General features: G+C 30.0%; 1 protein-coding gene across 4 annotated transcripts; it reads right to left on the reverse strand.

The window, feature by feature from the left end:
* Positions 1 to 250: 250 nt before the first annotated feature.
* On the reverse strand, positions 251 to 19,856 carry LOC116771552 (protein gooseberry-neuro). Of its 4 annotated transcripts, none has more exons than XM_061523160.1 (6): positions 19,661 to 19,856; positions 7,321 to 7,493; positions 5,127 to 5,264; positions 4,518 to 4,626; positions 1,458 to 1,654; positions 251 to 1,270 (listed from the first exon to the last, which is right to left on the reverse strand). In XM_061523160.1, exons 1-6 carry the CDS (start codon positions 19,731 to 19,733, stop codon positions 548 to 550), a joined length of 1,413 nt encoding a protein of 470 aa, XP_061379144.1. In that variant the 5' UTR covers positions 19,734 to 19,856; the 3' UTR covers positions 251 to 547. The 4 variants fall into 4 exon arrangements, with proteins under 4 accessions (XP_061379144.1, XP_061379142.1, XP_032519325.1 ...); XM_061523158.1 differs by having other exon boundaries at positions 252 to 1,270; positions 5,127 to 5,267; positions 19,661 to 19,850; XM_032663434.2 differs by lacking the exon at positions 19,661 to 19,856 and adding an exon at positions 8,477 to 8,902 and having other exon boundaries at positions 253 to 1,270; positions 5,127 to 5,267.
* Between the last annotated feature and the right edge of the window lie 2,125 nt (positions 19,857 to 21,981).

Below are 21,981 nucleotides of genomic sequence, written 5' to 3' on the forward strand. Positions count from 1 at the left end.
GTAATAATGGTTGCTTCAGAAAAATACAGGAAAAGATTGTTCCTCTGTGATTGTTTACTCAGCAACAAACACACAAATAGTTATGAGATCCTGATATTATATCAATCTATTATTTATAGTATTACATCACAATCTATACCAAGAAAGCTAAATGGTTAATCAAATTATTCTATTCATAAAATATATAATAAGACAACATGAGAATATCGTTTAATAAAATGAGGTTAAACTTAAACAAAGAAATTCAATTTGTATTCTAAATTTATTTCCTAATGACTTACAAAATTAAATTTGGTATTAAAATAGGTATCTTTAAATGGAATGCAAAAAGAGGTAATGTTCACTAACATTGCATAAAGATGCACTTAATCATCTACTAGTAATACTTATAATATTAAATATATCATTTAAATAATAATAACAATTATTTACATTTAAATAAATCTTATAATAGACTATAAGGTACTGCATTGGGTTAACATTCTGAAAATAAAATTTGTCTTTAATTGGTTTTAAACTGAAATTATTCGTCCTTCTGGTAGTTGTGTCAAATCCAGTATTTATTGGCTGCATTTCCTGGATTGGTGTAGGTATGTTGATTTAGGGTATCCGACGCGATAGCAGGAAAAGCATAAGGGTCACTCATATATTTATAGTCACTAGATAATCCAGATAGACTCATATTCAAGGAGTTATTAGATGCAGTCCAGTTGGTGGAGGAAGGATCAACAGAAAGCTTAGAATAATCAGTAGGAACTTTAGGATAATCACTGGTCGCTAATTCTTTGTATTCATTTCCACCTGTTTTTATGTAAGCTTCTTCACGTTGCTCTATTATTTCTTCTCCCACTCCCTTATCTTCCGCTTCCGTATCTTTAGGCATATAACTGATGGGTTTGTTGTAGACATCAGTGGGATATCGAGGATAATCAGTTCTTGGAGTGCTATCAAGAAGCTGACTGTGAGTTGGTGCGCTAGCACCGGTCACTAAATGGCTGAAAGTAGTCCCAGAGGTGCTGGGGAAGGCTGCAGTTTGAAAAGCTTGGTTAAGATGTTGAGACTGAGCCATTAGCTGGTTATAATTGGCATACTTTTGATGATGCCAGGCATCCGGATGTTGCGGGTGATGTTGAGATAGTGAAGGTATTTCTCCGGCAGGATACGGGCACGGTATCTGCGGCATTGGTATCGTCGAATAACTAGCGAGTGAAGGAGTCGGATTTGAACCAGTATGCTTTCGTAGTCGAGCTCTTCTATTGGAGAACCAAACCTTAAAAAAATATTATGATATCTATTTAAAATTTATTGTTACTCATTATACTCGTGTATATTTATTGATTATTAAAATAAGTTCTGTAAGTATTTTGCATGGCTAATAGCAAAAAACTTTTAAATTAAAAATTATGGTTATCTCTATTTGATGATACTTTAGTATTCTTGCTACGTTTACGTCTTACTTGTATTCTGGCCTCGGTAAGGCCAGTCTGCAAAGCAAGTTCTTCTCTTGTGTATACATCAGGATATTGTGTTCTATGAAAAGCTCTCTCAAGCGCGTCAAGCTGTTCTCCTGTAAACGTGGTGCGAGATCTACGCTGTTTTCTCTTAAGGGTCAGGCCTGGCTCCGATTCTATATCTGAAGAGTCTGATCCACGGCCTAAAAATATAGTTAGATAAATAGGTATATGTTGAATAAAAAGATTCGTTACAAATAAGCATAATTCATAAATAAACCTTTAAAAACTAGTCTCTTATTTAAAGATTAATTAACAAAAAATTTATTATAATAATATATTTTCTAGTATTGAAGTGACAGATAAAGTTATCACAAGTTAATTCAGAATTTCTTTATTTCGAATTCCTCATCATTGCGTTCATCCAATGTGTTATAGTGATTTGTCTATGTCTGTTTTTTGCCATTTATTAGCGACGTTTTTTAACAAACCCGCTTCATATTTTGTAAATTAAAATCCGTCAAGTCTCCATCACGGCCTGATTTATAAATCGGTAGCGGTATCCTACGGAAACAGATTAAAAATCTTAACAATACGCTCCTTTGGCCTCAAAACCGTTTTTAAAAAACGCGGCTTATATTAATAGCCTTTTGAAAGAAGTCAAATTGAATGAAATGAAAAAATTGGACTCAGCAGTGGAATAAGAACACCCAACGTGGCGGTCCTTTTGTCGGCATCTTTGGGTTCGGGTGACATTTTGGCACCATTCAATATTTTGGTGGTGATCTCGATTTATGGTATGAAAAAAGAACAACACGGTTTCTAAGTTATTTAAGTAGTTTAGCGTAAGTTAGCGCAAATACTAATATGATTGTATGAATACATAGTTCTGAACATAATTTACTTTTAGTTGTTTATTACAAGGTGATTTCTACAGAACATTTATACATATATATATATCTATTAATTATGACATACGTGCGCATTATACAGCTAAATGAAAAAGAATTTAAGAACTGAAAACTAAATAAAGTTCAATGTATTGTAATAAAATGAATTACATTTCTCAAATTCCATTGCGATATTATGAGAGTCAAATCAATCTTATTTAGCTTTTTTGTTCCGACCGTGATCTCAAAGTATGGGTCTAAACGACCTAGTACTTATATATGTAGTTAAAGTATATCTTTAATAAAATTCATTCTTAGCACGAGATGTTAAAGTTTAATTTATAACATTCGAAGCACACAAATGAATTATGGAGGACATTCAGAATGGGAAGGTGCTATGCATGAAATGTATATAGAAAAGAGATGGATATTCTTTGGCGAATGCCGAAATGTGACCCCGTGAAGTCGGCGAGTAAAGTCGAAAGTCATAATTTGGAAGTTGAAAGAGCAGCGACGGCGGTTTAACACCTTCATAATCTGGGCTCATTAAAAACAGTCGGGACGGCCTTTGTTTCATCGGTTCGTTCTGATGTTAACAGATGGCCGGATTAGCACGTTCGTGATGGGCGTGATGGGATTCTTTGAGCTTTTGACTGGTTATGCAAATAAAATATCCGATGTTTGTTATTACTTTTAAAGAAATTCGTCTTTCTGATGCAAATATTATAATATGGAGAAATATCAAAGTACAATATTCAGTTGTATATAATATTAAGGATTTAGGTACTGATATAATTGTGTTATGTAAATCCTTATGATGGATAAAATTAATATTATTACATATCAGTACTATACTTCACAAGATGCTTCGTTACTGTGAGTGCTTAAACTTCCGGCGATGTCCTTGTCATTGGGGGGTTATTGTGTCATGAAATGTTGAATACATGTAACAATGCCGCTTTATAAATGACCGCATAGTTAGGATGTTCCGCGTCGAGATAATTGTACTGAGGTTGATCTATGTCTGGCATTTTGTAAGGCATCTCGTATGGAATTTTATAAGATTGCTTATGAGAAAATAAAATCAGAACATCTTATGTAATCTCGCAATAAAATTTATATCTATTGGAATTCCTTCCCACATTTCTTAGTGTAACTTAACTTAAAATACATTTCATATATTTTAAATCTATTGTAAAACCACAAATAAATACATGAGCTTCATGTGAGGTAATCCAAACATAACATAATCTTCTTCTTGGACTTTAAATTGTCTCGACCGTGACATTAGTTGATACTAACGACTAAGGCTATTACAAAGATTTTATCACTTTTTGTATTGTTCAAATGTGAAAGCGGTCTTATTGTAATGATTGCAATTATTCTTATAAGCAATGCCTTTTTAAAAATATTTGTTTTCAAGGCTAAATATGAATTCAAATATAATAAATATAGATATTTTAGCACGAGTCAATTTTGTTGGTTAGATTTATAAAAAATACATGGGTACTTTGTTGAACTAATAAAATCCAACAAAGACAGTTACTTTTAATTTAAAACTATAAAAAATAATTTCTATAATTATTTGGAAATTATAATTTAATGTAAGTTATTTCCATACAACAAATTTTTAGTACATACAATGGATGATCGAAGGTAAAACATTGACTAAACTGTTGGCTTTTCGGTCGGGTGTGCAACAGGTACATGTACACAATAAAAATTAAGTACAGAATAATACAACAATGACACTAAACCAAAACATTACGCCGATTGTTGTCGTTTTCAGCACTATCGAAACGCGACGGGAGCTAGCGGAGTTCTTTGTCGGATTGCTTTGCCTAACTATTTACAAACGCAAAGATTCTTTGCTTAGATTCCGACAAAAGTGCCGGTACAGCCCAAAAGTTCAATATATCACCTGTGACAATGACTTTGGTATTTCGTGTGCGGAAATTGATTTTTTTTGACACGTGAGAAAGCTGTGACAAGTTGTGGGTTTGTAAGATGTTGCGACATAAACGTTATTGTACAACCTTTAATAGTTCACTGTTGCTTGGGCTAGTTTTTGTTGTTTATAGTATGATTAACATTATATATATTTTTTAAACTTTACTGTATCATGCACGACGTTAATACTTCAAGAATTATTATGATTTTTGGATTAATATTTTACCTCCTAATATGCCATCGATGCTGTAATCTTTCTTCCCATCTGGATCTCTAGAGCCGCCTCGCAGTAAACGAGATATGGATGAGATACTGGGCGGATCGGATACCCCCTCCTGGAAATAATATATGTTTTGCTTAAATGTTTTTTTTTATTATTATATGTACTATTCACGGTCAACAGAATTGTAAACTTTAATGTTTATTTGTATTTTCAGGCCGATTTATTTTTAAAGAGTATTTGCTTAAGAGTTTCTTTTGGCTTCAATATACTGTTATCATTATTTACGCCGTTTTTACCAGCCTTGTATATTATGATTATTACTATCATAATGCTCTATTTATTATTTTATACAATTTACTAAGGACTTATCAACTAAGTAAAGGTCTTTTCAAATTACATCCGCTGCTTTCTGTGCAGTAATCAGTGGATTTCTTTTAGCTATCGTAATTAATGAATTAATTTTTGTGTATTATGAATTCATAACCAGCGGCTTAGTATGGGCTTAATGTTCTACAAAAAAACAGACATACGTCCCTACAAATATGTAAAATTATTGCAATGACTTACACAACCCTTAACATTTCTATATATTTATATTACATGATTAAGTACCTTAATAAGTTTTTCACGGATTTCCCACGAGAATATGCCAGGATTTTGTCTTTTGAGTTCTTCAATTCTAGCTTCCACTTCAGGGGTCGCAACTCTTGGTTTTGACCCACCAATTACACCGGGTCTGATGGAACCAGTCTCCTAGATGATAAAATGCATTCTAAGATTTATGATTCTTAATACTCTTTGATTAGTGTTGTGTTTTTCTGTTCATAACAGAAGATAAGATTAAAAAAAATAACTATGACCTTATGTTCTATAATTTAGTTAATTTAAGGCAATATGTTGGCATTCCATCATTATGTCAATGTCACTTATGTAAATGCCAATAAATTTTCGAACCAAAATTGTTTAAATAATTAGCAGCAGTAGCATTACTTTGTGATTGAATAATTTACAAACCTATGGGTATGTGTCTGTAATATACATTTAGAGGCCACAGATTCTCTGGGCGTGAAAACTTACTTCCTGAATGAAACAATAACTATTATAGTAGCCGGGAGAGAAAACAAACCTTCAGGCATGGCTGAACAGGGAATCAATGGCAATTGTTTTGCCGGTTGATAGGGTGTTTTAAAAAAAATGGTTTAAAGGGTTTAATCCAACTAATAAGTCACTTTTAATCTATTTGACTTCAAACCCCTGTAACCAGTCAGATTTTTCAAAACTTTGCTTGAAGAAAAGCAATAAACTCTACACTATTACACATATTATAATTTTTTTTCGTTGGAGCAAGTACAGTATTTTCGTTGGAGTATATTCAGTTTAACAAAATATTTTATTATAAGATATCTAAACAAATTGACGGTTAATGGTATGTTATGTCGAATTATGTCTTTTTTATAAAAAAAATTAAGTGAAACTTAAACACAACCCGTTTTTTTAATTACATTACTTTTTAAAAATATGCTTTAAACTTAATTACTCATTACGTTTTGCGATGGTTTGGAATTTAGCTTGAAAATCTTTTAAGCTGTACGAAATATCACATTTCATTTCGTTTATGTATTTTTATTGTTTGTCACAATAAATGTTGGTAATAAATATTTCATTGAAAAACTCTTTGAAAATAATGATTTACTTTATGTTCCCCCATTTATTGGAATACTGATTCGTCAAGGTTATGCAGCTGTAAGGGGATTAGTGCAGTTACAAAAATTTGTTGAAGAAAATATCTATTTCTTTTAAAACAGCTAGTTAATGCGTTATACGATTTTAGATACTGTTATAATAAAATGATAAAACACATTTATATGTAATATTCAGAAAAAGAAAATGTAACGTTATTATCTAAGATCTTCGAATGTACTCATTTAAATGAAACTACGGTTTTCGGATATTACGCATTTTTTTTATAATGTATGTATTTTTGTATTATGTAGTTATAAATGAATATAAAACGCATAGTATCCGAAAAACTTAGTTTTATTTATATGTAACGTTATTTCTTACATTTACTCTTCTCTTCCTCAATGAATCGAAAAAGTTTTGTTTAAAATAAATTCAGTTATTTTAAATGAAATAGCCGTTAACGCTTGTTTTGAAATTTCAAATACTGAAGCTTCCAACTCTATACAACTAAACTAGTATTTCAAGCTCGGGAAAAACACTATAATATTAATTTCTCTCACATGAAACTTTGTTTTGCGGATTAATATGTGATATATTATTTGTCTAATTTTGTTATTTACAAAATAAATGTCAAATAATATTTTAAATTATACCTTTTTTAAGTTCTTTACTCGTTTTATAATGATTTAATTTCTTTATTTATCAAGTGAAATAATTATAAAAGGCAGTCTAACTTTTTAGGCGTTCATTCTTAGTTCAATATTTTCTTAAGACTTTTTCATAATAAATTTTTTTTTGATAGTACTTCTTAACACCAAGAAATCTGACATAAACAACAAAAAATATTAATTTATTTTACTATATTTTTAAATAGATTTTTTATGTCTCATGAGGTCTATTATTTATGTATTAGTATAAAAATAAGCTACAACCTTTTTAGACCAAAAATCATGTCATTATATTTTTGTTTTAATCCAATTAAATATTTATCGAAACGACAGGATTTGATCTGTGGAATATGAATTCCCAGTCTACTTTTTAGTCCTTATTATATATTCAAATATTTCGATTTATTTCGCTATTTATAACATACAGTTATATATATTTAATAACAAGATATAACCTGGTATCTATTGAGTATTTTAGAGACACAGCCGTGAGAGACCCTCAACTGTCTTGAGATGACGCAAGGCCGTACTCCCGCCGCTGCCATCTCAACGATCTTCAGGCGGATGTGGTTCGGCAGAGGTCGTCCATTGATGAACAAACCACCCAATTGGTTAACCCTGCCCTGACCTGAAAAATTTAGGGTGTGAAAGAAAATATAGTTCAGTCTAATGTTTATCAGTAATATTTTAAATACGTTTTTGATATATATCTATATTATATATAAAGAATGGTATAGGTTTCGATTAGATTTGTAATTGCTTTCATATTGATGTGTTGATTTTTTATTTCTCTATTTACAAATCTTATGAGTATCTTTAGTATTTTATAATCTATAAGATGTTTCAATTATAATTTTTATAGTGGATGGCAAGGTGTAAATGTATTAAAATCAATACATTTATATAATTCGTATTAATTAAAGAGTTCTATCTAACTACGCTCCTAAAATGATCGGTTTTTCTAATAAGACACTGTTTTCAAATTTTTTGAATACTTATTGTTTAATTTTAATGACTATGAATCTATTCACAAGATAGTTATTATATAGATTATATAAAAAAATCTAGTTTCGACCGTCGGATGTGAATAATGTATATACATACAATACAATAAAGACCACAGATTTTATTAGAATTTGTAATCAAAATGTGACATTGGAATCATTTAATTTATAATCTTTTTGGAATTCAATTTAAATTGTAGTCAATTCAGATTTCTCAAGTATGCTTTGATTTTAAATGCTTTACGTAAATTTAGTGCAGTTAAAAGAATCTAAGACAAATCTAAGACAAATCTAAGACAAAATTAGAATTTATTAACGTTCTTCTAACCTCTAATATTTTAAATATAAATCTGCAAATAAATTCCTAAGAGTCCTAAAAACTTAATGTTGTTTGTATAATTAAGTTAGCTTAATGTGGGTTGATTGTAATGAAACCTAGCTTTGCATTGAAAATTAGTGTATGTATTAACGTATATACATATTATATGTTTTTGAATTTCATGTAAAAAGATATTGAATGTGCATAAAGTTCACATTGGATATAAGATTTTATATTTACACTTAATGAATTAGTACAAAAGTAACAAAATTACTTATATACCCTTACCTACCCACACATCCATACCATTTTGGTGGCGTTCCATAATGGTATGAGAGATATACTTTTTGAAAAACAAGCACGTTAACTTATCGAACACGGCAGAACATCTCCCAACGAACAGTTAAAACATAAACACTATAAATGTCACGTAACTATAATAAATATCTGTTTACATTAAATTAAACTCAGCAAGCACATAATTCAAATTGATGATCACCCATTTGTATCTACATAATTAAAACTACGTGTTTTATAATATTTAATTTGAATATGATGGACGCGTTCGTTTGTAGAGGTCAGTTTTATTCGACTCTGGTTGGAATTTCCTTGGCAGCGGTGACTTTTATTGGAAAAAAAAAAGATCTATATCGCGTTATCTTTTTTTCTGCGCGTGAGTGCAGTTGAGGAGGTAGTATAGAACTGAGAGTTCTGTGTCCGTACAGAGTGTAGCGTGCTGGTGTGCGTCGTTCTACGGAGGAGCCTTTACTTAGAGCTGAATGGTTATGTGTGAGTGAGTGCACATGAAATACACCCACAAACTAAGCTTATAAGGCTTTATAATGTCTTGATGTTAATATATAGATTATGAACATTTTTTTATGCCGTTCGTCAAATGAAGTTTGTTAGTTTAAAGAAGTTTAGTTACGTAAAATATTAGTATTTATTCATTTAGCACACCGTCATGACAAACTTTGTAACAGGTAGCTGAATATGCGGTTGCGTCGATAGTTTTGACATATATTAAATTGAATTATTTCAAAAATATAAAATAAATAAGTGATAATCTGAATTAGGCATATTGTAAAATAGCTACGTATAGAATAATAAAGATTTTTTTTTCATATTATAACTATATAATAATAAACCATTCTTTAAAGAAAGTTATTGTCAACGGAGTACTCTACCAAAACCGGCGCAAGCGCTTGGAGGGGATTAGTTCTGCCCATTCTTGTTACCTTCATCGACAAAAGTATAGACATCTCTTTCTTACACATTAAAACTCGGCTTAAAACCACAATAGGGTAAAGAAACAGTCTATATGTCCACTGAAGGGATCAAGCCTCCATTACAAATATAGAAAGAGTTAAAGGATTGATCCCTTGAATTAATGTGATATTAAATTCAATTGACCTCGTACTTATTGAAAAGACAATCGATTGTTTTATTTGATAGCTTATTATTTTGTATGAGAAGGTGTTACTCAATTTAATTTTATTGTATTTTTTTTTTTGAAAAAAAAAATGTTGTTTTTTAAAAAAATATAATAAAATTAAATATATTCTCCAAATCAATGGAAATATATTTTCTCGGATTCTTGATCTAGTTTTTAATTATTTATTTTTTTTCATTCATTTGAACGTTCATTTCACTTAGTTCTTACTTTTTTGGGATTCATATATATTTTATTAAAAAAAAATAAGGTATTATGAGAACTATACCTTAATATTCATTGTATAAAGGGAAAATTCAAATTCAATTATAATGTCTTATTTTTTCAGTCGTTATTAAAGTAATGAGGACAAAAAGAAATAAATATATTATATCAGGTGCATATTATTCGTTTTTCAATATAGAAATTAATTGTACTCTATATTTGTGATGTATGAAAATCGTAAATAGGATCTGGCAATCTTCTAGAAAACGCTAGGGATCTTCTTGTCAAATACGTAATTAAGAAAAGGCAACATTTTTTTTTTTTAATTTAGGCAATTTTGTAATAATTATAAATATAAAAGGAAATAAAAAATCATGATATGTCATATTATACAGCTAGAAACAGAGCAGACGAAATAGTAAATTATTCTTGTAATAAGTTAAAAATTAAAACAACGTGAACACTAATTAAAGAATGAATTAAATTAACAAAACTGAAAAATGAAAAAGTTTAATTGCACTATTAACATTTTTAATAATTCAATTACATACAGCTCATTTCAACAATATTAATGGTCCATTTGAAATACAGATTTTTTAGCATCAGAATTCAGTTTAAAATCTTTTCTACTTAAGTTGGTTTCATTTTAATAGATTCTTATGAGATCAAATGTATAACAGAACGAAGATGTTTTGGTGCTACTAGAAATAAAAGCTTTAAATTTATTAGAATTTCTCAAAAAAATTATTAACGACAATAATATGTTTCTGTTTTAAATTTTGGGAAAGAACGACACTACATATAACAAGTTCCTATCTTTAGAAAGTACCTTTCTGATATTAATCCTCCATATTTCGGGAAAAAAAAAATCGTTTGTTTGTTTATATATGGGTTAACAAATAGTCCAGTATTTATTTATATATTTTTAATTTTCCGAAATACCAAGAAGAGATCAGATGACAAAATATAATGTCAATTCGATTTCAATTTGGTTTCACAGGAAACAAGGTTCCGCAAACAGTGCTCCCAATATCTGAATCGGAAATATAGCTTCGTAAAAAACGTTTTCTAGAATAGAATCAATATTTGTTTCGGAATCCAAATAATTCATAGACACGAACAGAATTTTAACCCGGGATTTCTTGGGTATCGTGTTAGTAATTAAACTATAATTTGATATTCCATATAATTCTTTAGCCGAATATTATTAAAATCTTGAAAAAAATATACAAAGAACTATTCCAATATGTGTCATTAACAAATATATTAGATTGTTGGTTATTGCGTGCCCATAATAATTAATACCATTCAAAGCATTTGTTAGTAATAGGTTTGTATTCGTATTACAAACTAGCTTTTCTCATGTTCACGAAAATTGGTACGATATTTCCGATATGGTAATTTAAGTTTTGTATATTTTTAAGGATTTATGATATGGAATCATAGTGTTTTCATGGATATTTTTTTTAAATATTTTATGTAAATAACAACATGGCATTGAAATTAAGTAAAACATTTTCTAAATTTTAATAGTTTAAAAAGAGAGTTTTGATGATATATAAAATCTTTACAAATAAGTACTTAATAAAGAAGAACTATATCAATTGAATCAAGAAAACTAATACTATCGATTTTCCCGAAACCAGATCGACCTCACAGATTTCGATCGACACTGAACAAATTTTGCATTAAATTGTTAATTTCTACGGCACACTAATTTGTAACTGTATATTTAAGGTTTACGGTTTTTATTTGTTGCTACACTTACCTGTCTGTCCATCGTGAAGAAAAAGTTTTCCCACGCTTTTAGTAGGCAAATAATCTAGCTTTCTTTTTAAATTCTGCAAATTTAAGCTAGGAACATACTCGTAGTGCATTGTTTTCGAGACCGTAACATTTTTGAAATGTAATACATGATTTGTAATATATTAAAATTTTCAATATCTATTTTCATAAAAAATATAAATAAACGGAACGAGATCGCTGTTTAAGAAGCAAAAAATTGTAATAATCTCAGATATAATACAAACATTTAAGAGTAATTTATTTTTTGTAAGGGGATAATTTCATGAACCTTGTATTCTTTCAATATATTTATATCCAGAAATACAACAGTGTGGGTAGAGCCTTTAGTTTACAGTTTTTGATCGTTAGTCTAGGTTTAATTTTCACATAATTTTACACTTCACTGATTTTTTCATAATAATCATATTTTATGATTTAGTTACGGGCGGTTGGAGAATTACCGACTTGTTCTATATTTGCACAAAAATAAGGTAAAAAGTAAAAGACGAAATGTTTACCGTTGCGTAAAAGGCTTTATAGTATCTAGGATCCTATACCATTAACTTATTACGAGCGTAGAAGAGAGGATTCAATTGAAGTCAAATAAAACTTTGTTTTTTCTTTTTACTCAGATTTAAATTATAAAGATGATTTATAAAATATACTATTAAATGGTTTAAAAATAAAAGAAGAAATCAAAGGAACATTCTGTGATTTCTGACGGTTATAATATTTTTTTTAATATTTCAGAAGACGTGTAGGTTAAGATTCCGTGCTTAATTTCCTGAACGGACAACATACATTGAGGTTATACTCGCATTGCTTAGACCAAATCCAAGGTTTATTGCACAGAAGCTTGAGAAGTTTTAGCTTATGTACTATTTAGTATACTGCAAAAAAACTACGTACCTAAATGTAAAAAGTGTTATATTTATGTACTTGTTGTCTACATATTTTGTCTTTCATTGTCATCGACTATGATTTATTTTTAAAATATCTGCCATATTTTTTTATAAAAATATATTAATTTATTTGTGAATGGACTGTAGAATATCTTTTAAGTTACTTTCATTTTCATCTGGAATTTTAGATTATATTCGGAAGTAATTGACTTTCTCAACGCTCGTGAGACCAGCCTCCTGTAACACTGGTAGCTTCGAAGTTATCAATGGATTCCACGGAATAAAATGCTATTGTAAGATATCTTTCATCCAAAAACGAAGAATTGATATGTAAAAAATGTAAACTTTATTACATAGCAATAAGAGCTGTATTAGTTGCCCAAATTGAATGGATGCTGTTTTTATGCAGTGGAACCTACGTCAGTGGCTATCAATGAAGTCCACTATCATGTTTTTGTTAAGTCATCGTATTTTAATGAACCGTCGATGACATGCTGTACAAGTAATAGACTCACGGTGTTATTCTTTTAGCGCCGAATTTTTTATCATCTGGTGGTCCAATCCTCGGACGTGGTGGAGTCATGAGGAATGACTCACTTTTTATAAAGGTTTTTTCTTCGCATTCTGTATCCTGACTAATTTATTAATTTCCTTTTTGAAGCATAGCTGTTCTGAATTCTTATTATTTGTGAATATACATTTCTGGACTAATAGAAAAATTAAGTGACTTATAAATTATTATCTGTGAATTGTTAGTGAATTTATGATTTAACATTCCTTCCTAGATTTAGTATGACAACAAAGTCGAATTTGATCCGATTTGTGTAAGCGGATGACAAGAGGGCCGATGGTACACCGGAAAGGCCAATAAGCACTGAAGCGGACCAGGTTCGTTACCGCTATATACATTTCTCATTTCCTCATTTTTTACTGTAAAGCGAAAACCTTTCCCACCGATGGAGACAATCACAAACATGACTTGCTGAATATTGATTGTAATTCTTACAGCTCGAAAGTTAGACTAGGCTAGACTAGGATTTTGAATTAATATTAACTTTTTAAAGAATTTTAAGAAATGAGACTTTTATTGGGTAATAGGTAAATGTAACCCAATATTTTGAACGAAAATTGTAGAGAGATTTTACAATAACAAATTTTATAACATGCTTACACGATTTTATTATTAATTTCATTAATTTTCTGTGAACTATTCAATATTTTTACATATTTTTTTATTTCCACATTGTATAATTTATTTAAATATTATTATTTCATTTTTGATTACAAAATAGTTAGTTCAACCTAAGCAAAGATTAATGTTTATGGAAGCTTTTCATAACTAAATGTTGCTTTTAAATATGCACCTTTATCAAAGAATTAAAAAATTATAGTCACAAAGAACCTAGTTCTAGATACCGAAATATAAATTTTGAATCTTAACCTAATTCTTTAAACCCACATAGCGCCAGTAATGACAAGTCGAATTCAATAGTTATAATGCTTTATATTCTATTACATATTTGTATTTTAATTAATAAATAGTACTAGCTATTTCATACTTCATCCTTCATGTAGTATAAGTGTTTCATCACGATTTACGATTTTAATTTTAATTTATTCTTGATAAATATAAGCCTTTTAAGGTGTAACTTTACTTTAGTACGTACTAAAAGTAGGGTGTCATTTTTATTCTGTCTATATATTCATGTTTTATACGTTGACTGACGTACGTCACACGATGTACAAATGAAGGCGACCTAAAACAATTTCCTCATGACTGACAGAGGTTTTGTGTGATGGCAAATCAAGAACATCTGTAATTACTCGTAGCTACAGGCGTATTATGTTTGTATACGTATAAAAAGTGTTCTATCGGTCGGCCGATCCTTTGTTAAATAAATTAGTTTCGGTGTCTACCAAATTACGCCTCGCATCTATATATGTACATGTAGAGCATTCAAATCTTGTCAGGAAAATATGCTCAACCTATTATATCTCTCTGAATAAATTAACATACGTAAAAATTTCTTAACAAAACGGGAGCTGAAACAATAGTAGATTATACATCATTTTAAAAAAGGCTTTTAGGAACACTGGTAGCCGAATACTATTTGTTTTCATTGATTTATTCATGGTCATACTGAAGATATAAGGCGCCGACAAAGACGAGACTTTTGAAACACTTGTTCGAATTCCTAATGAGCGATGTTACAAAATAACGAAGCACGTACCGCTTTAGTGAAACCAACAGAATGTTTCAAAGGTTGAGGAATTTAGAAAACTCATACCAGCTCAATTTATTTTCCATTGTACGGTTATCCTGTAAACTGTGATTTTTAAAGCGCATAAAACAGCTATTGTTTAAATAAGTTTCTTCATATAAAATTTATCAGTTCTGTGATAAGGCCACATGTGATAAATTGCCTGTTTCATAAGGCGTTCATTAGAAGCGTGTAAAATGCGCTCCGTCGCGCGGCGATAACTTCGCCGATAACGCTTTTATTGCTTCAAATATTACCTATTTACGTATCCGTGGCTGCCATTTGTTTAAGACCTTCAAAAGATAGTGGGAAATGAAGAAAAATATTGTATTCAAATCTATTAAATAGTCAGTATTATTATATTGAAGAACATCTATCATAGAAGTTTTTTTTATCATATCAGAAACAAAATCTTTATTACAGTGCATATATCGCAGTTTTCCATTACGGGTATTAGTATTTTTTCAATAAGACAATGTTTTATTATTATCAAATAAAGTAAAAATACTACATTAGCATGAGCAACAATATATATATATATATATCTATAAAGTAGAGCCTATTTCCGTCGGTGCATAAAAGATGCAGCTAATCTTAATGAAAGAATCACCTCTCGAGTGAATCAAACCAGTCGGTGGTCCAAAGCGTATATAGGTGACTTATCAAACAATTATTCTGTGTTATTTTATCATCACATACTTGAAAAATTAAGTTTTGAATCATGATATAGTATACAAGTAATACAACCAACTAAATATAAGCATAATTTGATTCACCATTTCATAAAAATTTACCCAATATACGCGGTTTAGTAACTATATTAAGTTACATCAAAGTGTACTTCTTCAAATCATAATTACTTTTAAAGGAATTGTCTTCACAGATTCGTGTAAGGGCGTGGAACATATTATGAAAGACGTTGGAATGCAACAAACGAGTGTTTTTAATTCTACACAATTCATTTTTTTTTTATCGTGGTATTAATATTTTTAAAATTAATTAAAATTGTCAATTATTTGACACGTGGAAAGTAAGTAAAGTAGATTACATTCAGTGACGTATATAAAAACTGTAAAAAATAAATTAAAAATATGGTCTATTTGTATGTTAAATACATGCATATAAATATTACTTTATATATAAATTGCCTTAATTAAGAAGAGGTCATTTAGTATGTGTGGACTAATTCTCAAGGTGCTGACTTGCATTAGCTCGTCATTCATTCCCTTAATTAAGCTTCACCCGAAGCCCTTTACAACGCGGCTACTCGGCTTTGTAATTACATATCGGAGATTTATCATATAAAGTAGAATAACAAGCAAAATCCATACATTGTAATTCAAAACGTCTCATCTACAAATAAACGTAAAAAGTCTTATGCATTTGCAAAGACTTCATTGAGTTCTGTTCTGGTGATATATTTCAGTTATTTTAATCTTTTTTTAAAAGCAATCACAAGTTATGTTATAATAATGACTTGCATTGTATAAAACTTCATAAAAATTTGCTATATCGATGTTCTAGAAGAAAGGATTACAGATATTATAAAATATTATTAATTCAAACGAAAATTGATCTTATTCACATACATTAAGATTCGTTTTTAAATCCTGTTATAATCTGGCGACTAGCCGTCTCGTCTCAGAAAACATGTTTCCAAAATTAATTAACTCGTGGTTGTATTCATGTGAACTTTTATGCGGGTTTTAATAAAACTAAATATTCATTTCGTTTATTAAATCAATAAATATTATTATGACAAGATAAAAATATTTTTTTGATATACTTCTTATTTATTGCCTAATATTTATGTCAATAAAGGTCTAAAGGTCGGTTTTGTTGTTACATTTGACATATATATATTATTGTGATTCATCGCATACTACTTTTTCTCTCAAATTAATCCCTCTACTCTACGCCAGCCTTCATTCATAATCATAACTAAAATTAACTCATTACATTCATTCGCATACTACACATTTCCTCGCTTATAAACTTTAGATAGAAACGAAGACTCCAGCGCAATGTAATCAAGTTCCTCAGTCGTCCATAATAACATATTACAGATAATAACAAAAAGGGATTCATATATCAAAGGTGACAAATCAAAATAAACAAGTCACGCATTCCCCTAGCAGCAGTAAGAACGCTGAAATCAAAGATCGAAGCCTAATGTATATTAAATATGAGTAGAGCCTCACCATATGGCATTCAAGTGAAAAACAGTGCAAAAACAAGATGGAATTGCCATTATAGCTTATAACTCAATCAAGCGCTACTCCCGGTGGCACGATAGGTATTTTACACTTTTTCACCGACTACCCGCGTTCTTCAACACATATATGTCAACTTCTATTATCAAGTGAGCGACCGGCAAACTCCATAAAATTAGAAAAGCAGAAAGATAAAACTTGATGGGAAAAATTCCGCGCGTTTTACTAGGCGTACTTGATAGCTGCTTTTATTATAGAAATAAAAGTTTTTGAAGGATTTGATTAAGATTGATGTTTTTGTATTTTCTGGGCCTATAGTTGTTGTTTTTATCGATACATATGAACGGTATTAGGATGAATTGTACGGAGTTAGTCTACTTTGATAGTAATTTTTTAACAACTTTTCATGAATTCATATTACATATTTATTTATATAAAATATGACAAAAAATTACAAATTAATGAATTCTATGAAGAGGTTTAGGAGGGTATATTAATAAATAAATCTCTCAGTAATTAATCACATATATATTTCTTGCAATTTATTACAATTGTACAGTTTACTGAGAATAGGGTAAGATAGCTTTTAGCTTTTGATATGCATGATCAAGATTATTTCAGAACCAAATTATTTTAATTATTAATTGAATGTTTGATTGAATTGAATTTGATGTTTCGTAAGGTTTCACTTATATTTACATGTATGTTAGAGACAATTTTTCCTATATTATCTCATATAAGTTTAATGATCAATGTATTTTTTTTAAATTAAACAAAATACTTTTGAAGGTAGGTGTATAAAATCGATCATAATCAGTCAATGAAGAGGAAAAATATACCTAATAAGATTTTGGTAAGAGCGTCGATGATGAGTTTGTCGCTTCTTATAATAAGAAGGGAGGTTTCTCTTTGTGTTCATCATACATCAGTGCGAAATTTATCAGATGCCGCAAAAACTTGGACGTTAACAGTCTACCGAACTGCACGTTTTAGGGGTGTCAGTATATATATATATATATATATATATACATATATTTTGGTGTTATTTAATCAGACCCAAATAAATAATGGTAACAATTTTTAAAATACTGAAAGGAATTTATAATAATAATGTTTTTTATAAAAAAAAAAAAACTTAACTTAATTTTGTAATTATATATAAAGCAATGAAATTATTTGCAAGCATTTAAACTAAATGAAAATTCGAATAAATTTTATTTTGATAATTTATTTGTTTTAATTGGTCTATTTAATAGGCATTTTTGCATTCATGCCAACCCTGTTCCCGGTGAGACACTTTTGACGCCTTGAAATGATGGACAGTCATTACAATGTCATTGACATCATTTGTTTCATCCGCCTTCATTTATTCTGTTGAGTTGAAAAAGTCTAAGTTGTTGTGATGGCCGGCTACCGAACTTTTGAAACAAGATATTTATATAGGCTTACAGGTGTTGAAGTTGAATTGTTCCATCGTACTAAGTGATAGTATCATAAAGATGATGAAACAATTACCAATATTTACATTATTTGCTGCCATAAATATAAAATAATTTAAGTTTTTGTGTTTAAGAAAATCATTAAGTCAGAAAAAACTATGAAGTATAAATTTAATCTAGTGGCAGGTTGTATAGTCCAATTTTGGATCAGTTACTTGCTGCATCATCGGTCATCTAATCATGTATCAGGCGAGATTAAACCAGCCCGAGCGGACCGCATCAAAGGCGGTATCACACTGTTATTTTGACTGATTGATCTCTGCCAACAAAAAAAGGTTGCATTGCTACCGAGATCGACAGTAGCTGAGAAAAAACAAATTAGTTGGCTAAACCTTTTCATAAAGCATTGTTATTATCACCACCTACCCCGTCTTATACCAAAATTCATTTTGTCGTATCCAAAGTTGACTTTTTTGTTGACTCCGCAATTTACGGCTTAAAATACAGTGTTGATCAGTTTGGTACGGGATACGGGGGTATTGTTACCACGTAATCGTTGTAGTCGGAAGGCGAAAATTATGCTGCGTTTGTGACCTTGCGTTGTTAGAAAAAACGCGATTCAGTTTTTTTTTGAGGAATTGTGTTCGGTGTCAGATGTAGCGGCTTCAGCTTTGATTATCGAAATTCTCATATTTAGTTTTAATTGGTGGCTTTATCGAGTTTACATTTTACGGTCGGATTCGATGAGAGGTTAATAAGCGGCTTTTTGAAAGGTATCTTCGTTTTTTAGAGGTCCGCGGCAATAATAGGAATATGAGTTTCGTTACATTAGAGTGTTGTGAATGCTATATTAATTTAAATATGTATTTCATAATATAATTAGCATTTATTATGAAATGTTTGTACTTATTGTAATATTATATTAATAATATCTAGTCTCATTTAAATATAAGAATAAATTACTGATACGAAATGATGGTTATTTTGACATTTCCGTTGCCAACCTAAACCATTTTTACGGAACCGCTCAAGGAATGTAATTGTAATGCGCTGTGCCCAATTTTTTATTGTTTAAGCTATAGCCGATATTGATTTCGGGTCTTTGATACTGATGTATTATTGCTTGTTTTATTGATACCTGGGAACATTGTAATTAAGCATATCGAACCTTTTCTCATATTTTTCGTGTCTAATGCCTATAAATTTGTGACTCACCTTGAAAAGCGTATGCTCCGAAGATTGGTCTCATATTGTTCATGGGAGACGCTGTTCCTGTTGTGTAATCCATTCTTTGAGTTTAATTGCGATCCGTTTTTTATTATCTTTCACAACACAATATTATTCACTTATCCACGGCTCAATTATAAGATGCCAAAGCCACTAAAATTGAAACACGACATTTCTAGTTATTTTTATTGCTTGGCAACAAAAAATTGTGTTAAAATTGAAGCAATTGGATCTGACTAACTAAGTATCGTATTACGTTTCACACAACTACGTATCTATGATATGAGCGAATCAATTACAAAGTCGCTAGCTGCACTATTATTTTCGGACCCTACTCGTAGGCCATTACAATAGCATTTCGCTCCACCTCTTTGCTCCCCTACCACTTTTTATTTACTGGTAATAATAGTAAATCACTGGGAAGTCACGTATATGTTATAAGTGACGGTCCTGATATGAAACCGAGTAAATTAATGTACATAACATTAGTAATGTTTCACTGTTCACAACTGTAAAATATTGCCGGCTGCTTGACGAAATTAGCTTTATGTTTGCGAAGGCGACGATTATGTCATATTAAATTTAATGATTTTCATAAATATAAACTTTAATTCACTTATTAATTTCCTTGGATATATATAAAATACACACATCCTTGATGAAAATTAAACTATAAAAAAAATATTTTTATAAGACTTTATATTTTAATGTTTAAAAATAAATATTTTTTTCTTAGAATATATTTCAAGTCGCAGCTGTCTGTAAAGCAGTGGAGGGTAGGTATTAATAAAAAGTCGTCATGCAAATAATTCAGTATTGTGTTCATTGTCGTTGGGAGTGTATGCGAGTGTCCTGTAACGCTGTATGATTCGTTACGCATTGGATTTTAGGCGATTCTTTGTAAAATAAAAACAGCTGTTCCGAAAAATACTTTCATAACTAGAGTACTAATTTTTCGAAAACTAAGGAGTATGGTATTATTTGAAACATAATTTTATATATTTTTAATGAGAATTATTGTCATTTGTTGACGTTAAGCCTTCTATGAATATGATATATTAAATAGCCGAGTCATGTTTCATTATATATCTCATTCTTTTCATATGGATGAATGACACTCGTTGCTCATGAATGTGTCATTCGGTGGCAACTTGACTGTGACAACATAGCGTGTGTCAAAACAAAATCGAGTGGTGTCTTGGGATTAGCCGTATGAAAAGCACAAACAGTATACATTGAAGTGCCTCCTTAAGCCATTGTGGAATATAATACAAATGATTTTACAATCGTATGACTACTCAGATAAAAGGTTAGATTGATGTTTATTGTATAAATCGAATAGCTTATAACAACTTTCAAACATTTTCGTTCTTTATAATTCCGAAGCTTGTTTGGTGAAAAGCCTTAAAATGTCTTTAGAGAAAAAAACAAACCCTGAGAAATCGTGCTGTCGAATTTATTAATAAAATGTAAGGAACGTTACTTTTCATATCATACTGAAAAAAAAATTTTCAAGACAAAGTAAAAAGTAAGTATATCTTATAATCAATGTTCTTAATATTAAGTTAGTTGGTAAATTTTAAAATTCGAAAAGTAATTGTCACATACTATTAATGTCTTAGATAGAGCTTATATAAAATTTACTTTAGAACTACAGTACCTCAAAAACAGGCGAATAAAATAGAATTACCACGTCATGAATGATGATCACTCCAAGTACAAGTGCGCCTAAATATAAAGACCTCTCAACTGGGAAGCTCTGTCTACAATGGTTAATATTTCATGCTTGAAGTTAGTCATATTTGAAATCTGTTACATCTGTTATAAAGTCATTTGATGTCACATACACCAACAGGGTTTGATGATGCGTGAAGACATGAAACTGCAGCCTGTGTAGATTTACAAATTTACTTTGCAATGTGTGAAAGATCTTGGAATGTAGTTATTGCGAAAGTAATGATTCTTATATAATTCAAGTCAAGGTTTCCTTATTTATTTCAATTTACCTTTTTAATTTATATCAAAGGCCCATGAGTGCTTTCTTCTTTATTGTATAGGTTTTTTTACGATTCCGGCAAAAATATTCATTATTCGGCGTAAATATTGACTTAGGATCTTTCACATTTTTGTAAAAAGTAATTTACTTTTCCGATCTTAGTAAGAATTATATTCACATAAATTTATATATTTAAATATGGGGGAATCATATTTATAATATAAGCACAAAATTATTCCTGTATATACCTTTAGTATTATATAAGAGTCTTGGCCGCGATTTCGTTCTCGACTTGGATTTTAGAATAACGTTA

Source organism: Danaus plexippus, chromosome 17, assembly GCF_018135715.1.
Source record: "Danaus plexippus chromosome 17, MEX_DaPlex, whole genome shotgun sequence".
NCBI classification, from domain to species: Eukaryota; Metazoa; Arthropoda; class Insecta; order Lepidoptera; family Nymphalidae; genus Danaus; species Danaus plexippus.

Bases quoted from the DNA above. Each gene is read 5' to 3' on its own strand.
- LOC116771552 (XM_061523158.1), bottom strand. From the start codon at position 19,733: ATGGATTACACAACAGGAACAGCGTCTCCCATGAACAATATGAGACCA. The intron at 5,268-7,320 runs GTTATATCTTGT...TTTATCATCTAG, and splicing joins AAATACTCAATAGATACCAG to GAGACTGGTTCCATCAGACC. The intron at 1,271-1,457 runs GTAAGACGTAAA...TATTTTTTTAAG, and splicing joins TTACCGAGGCCAGAATACAA to GTTTGGTTCTCCAATAGAAG.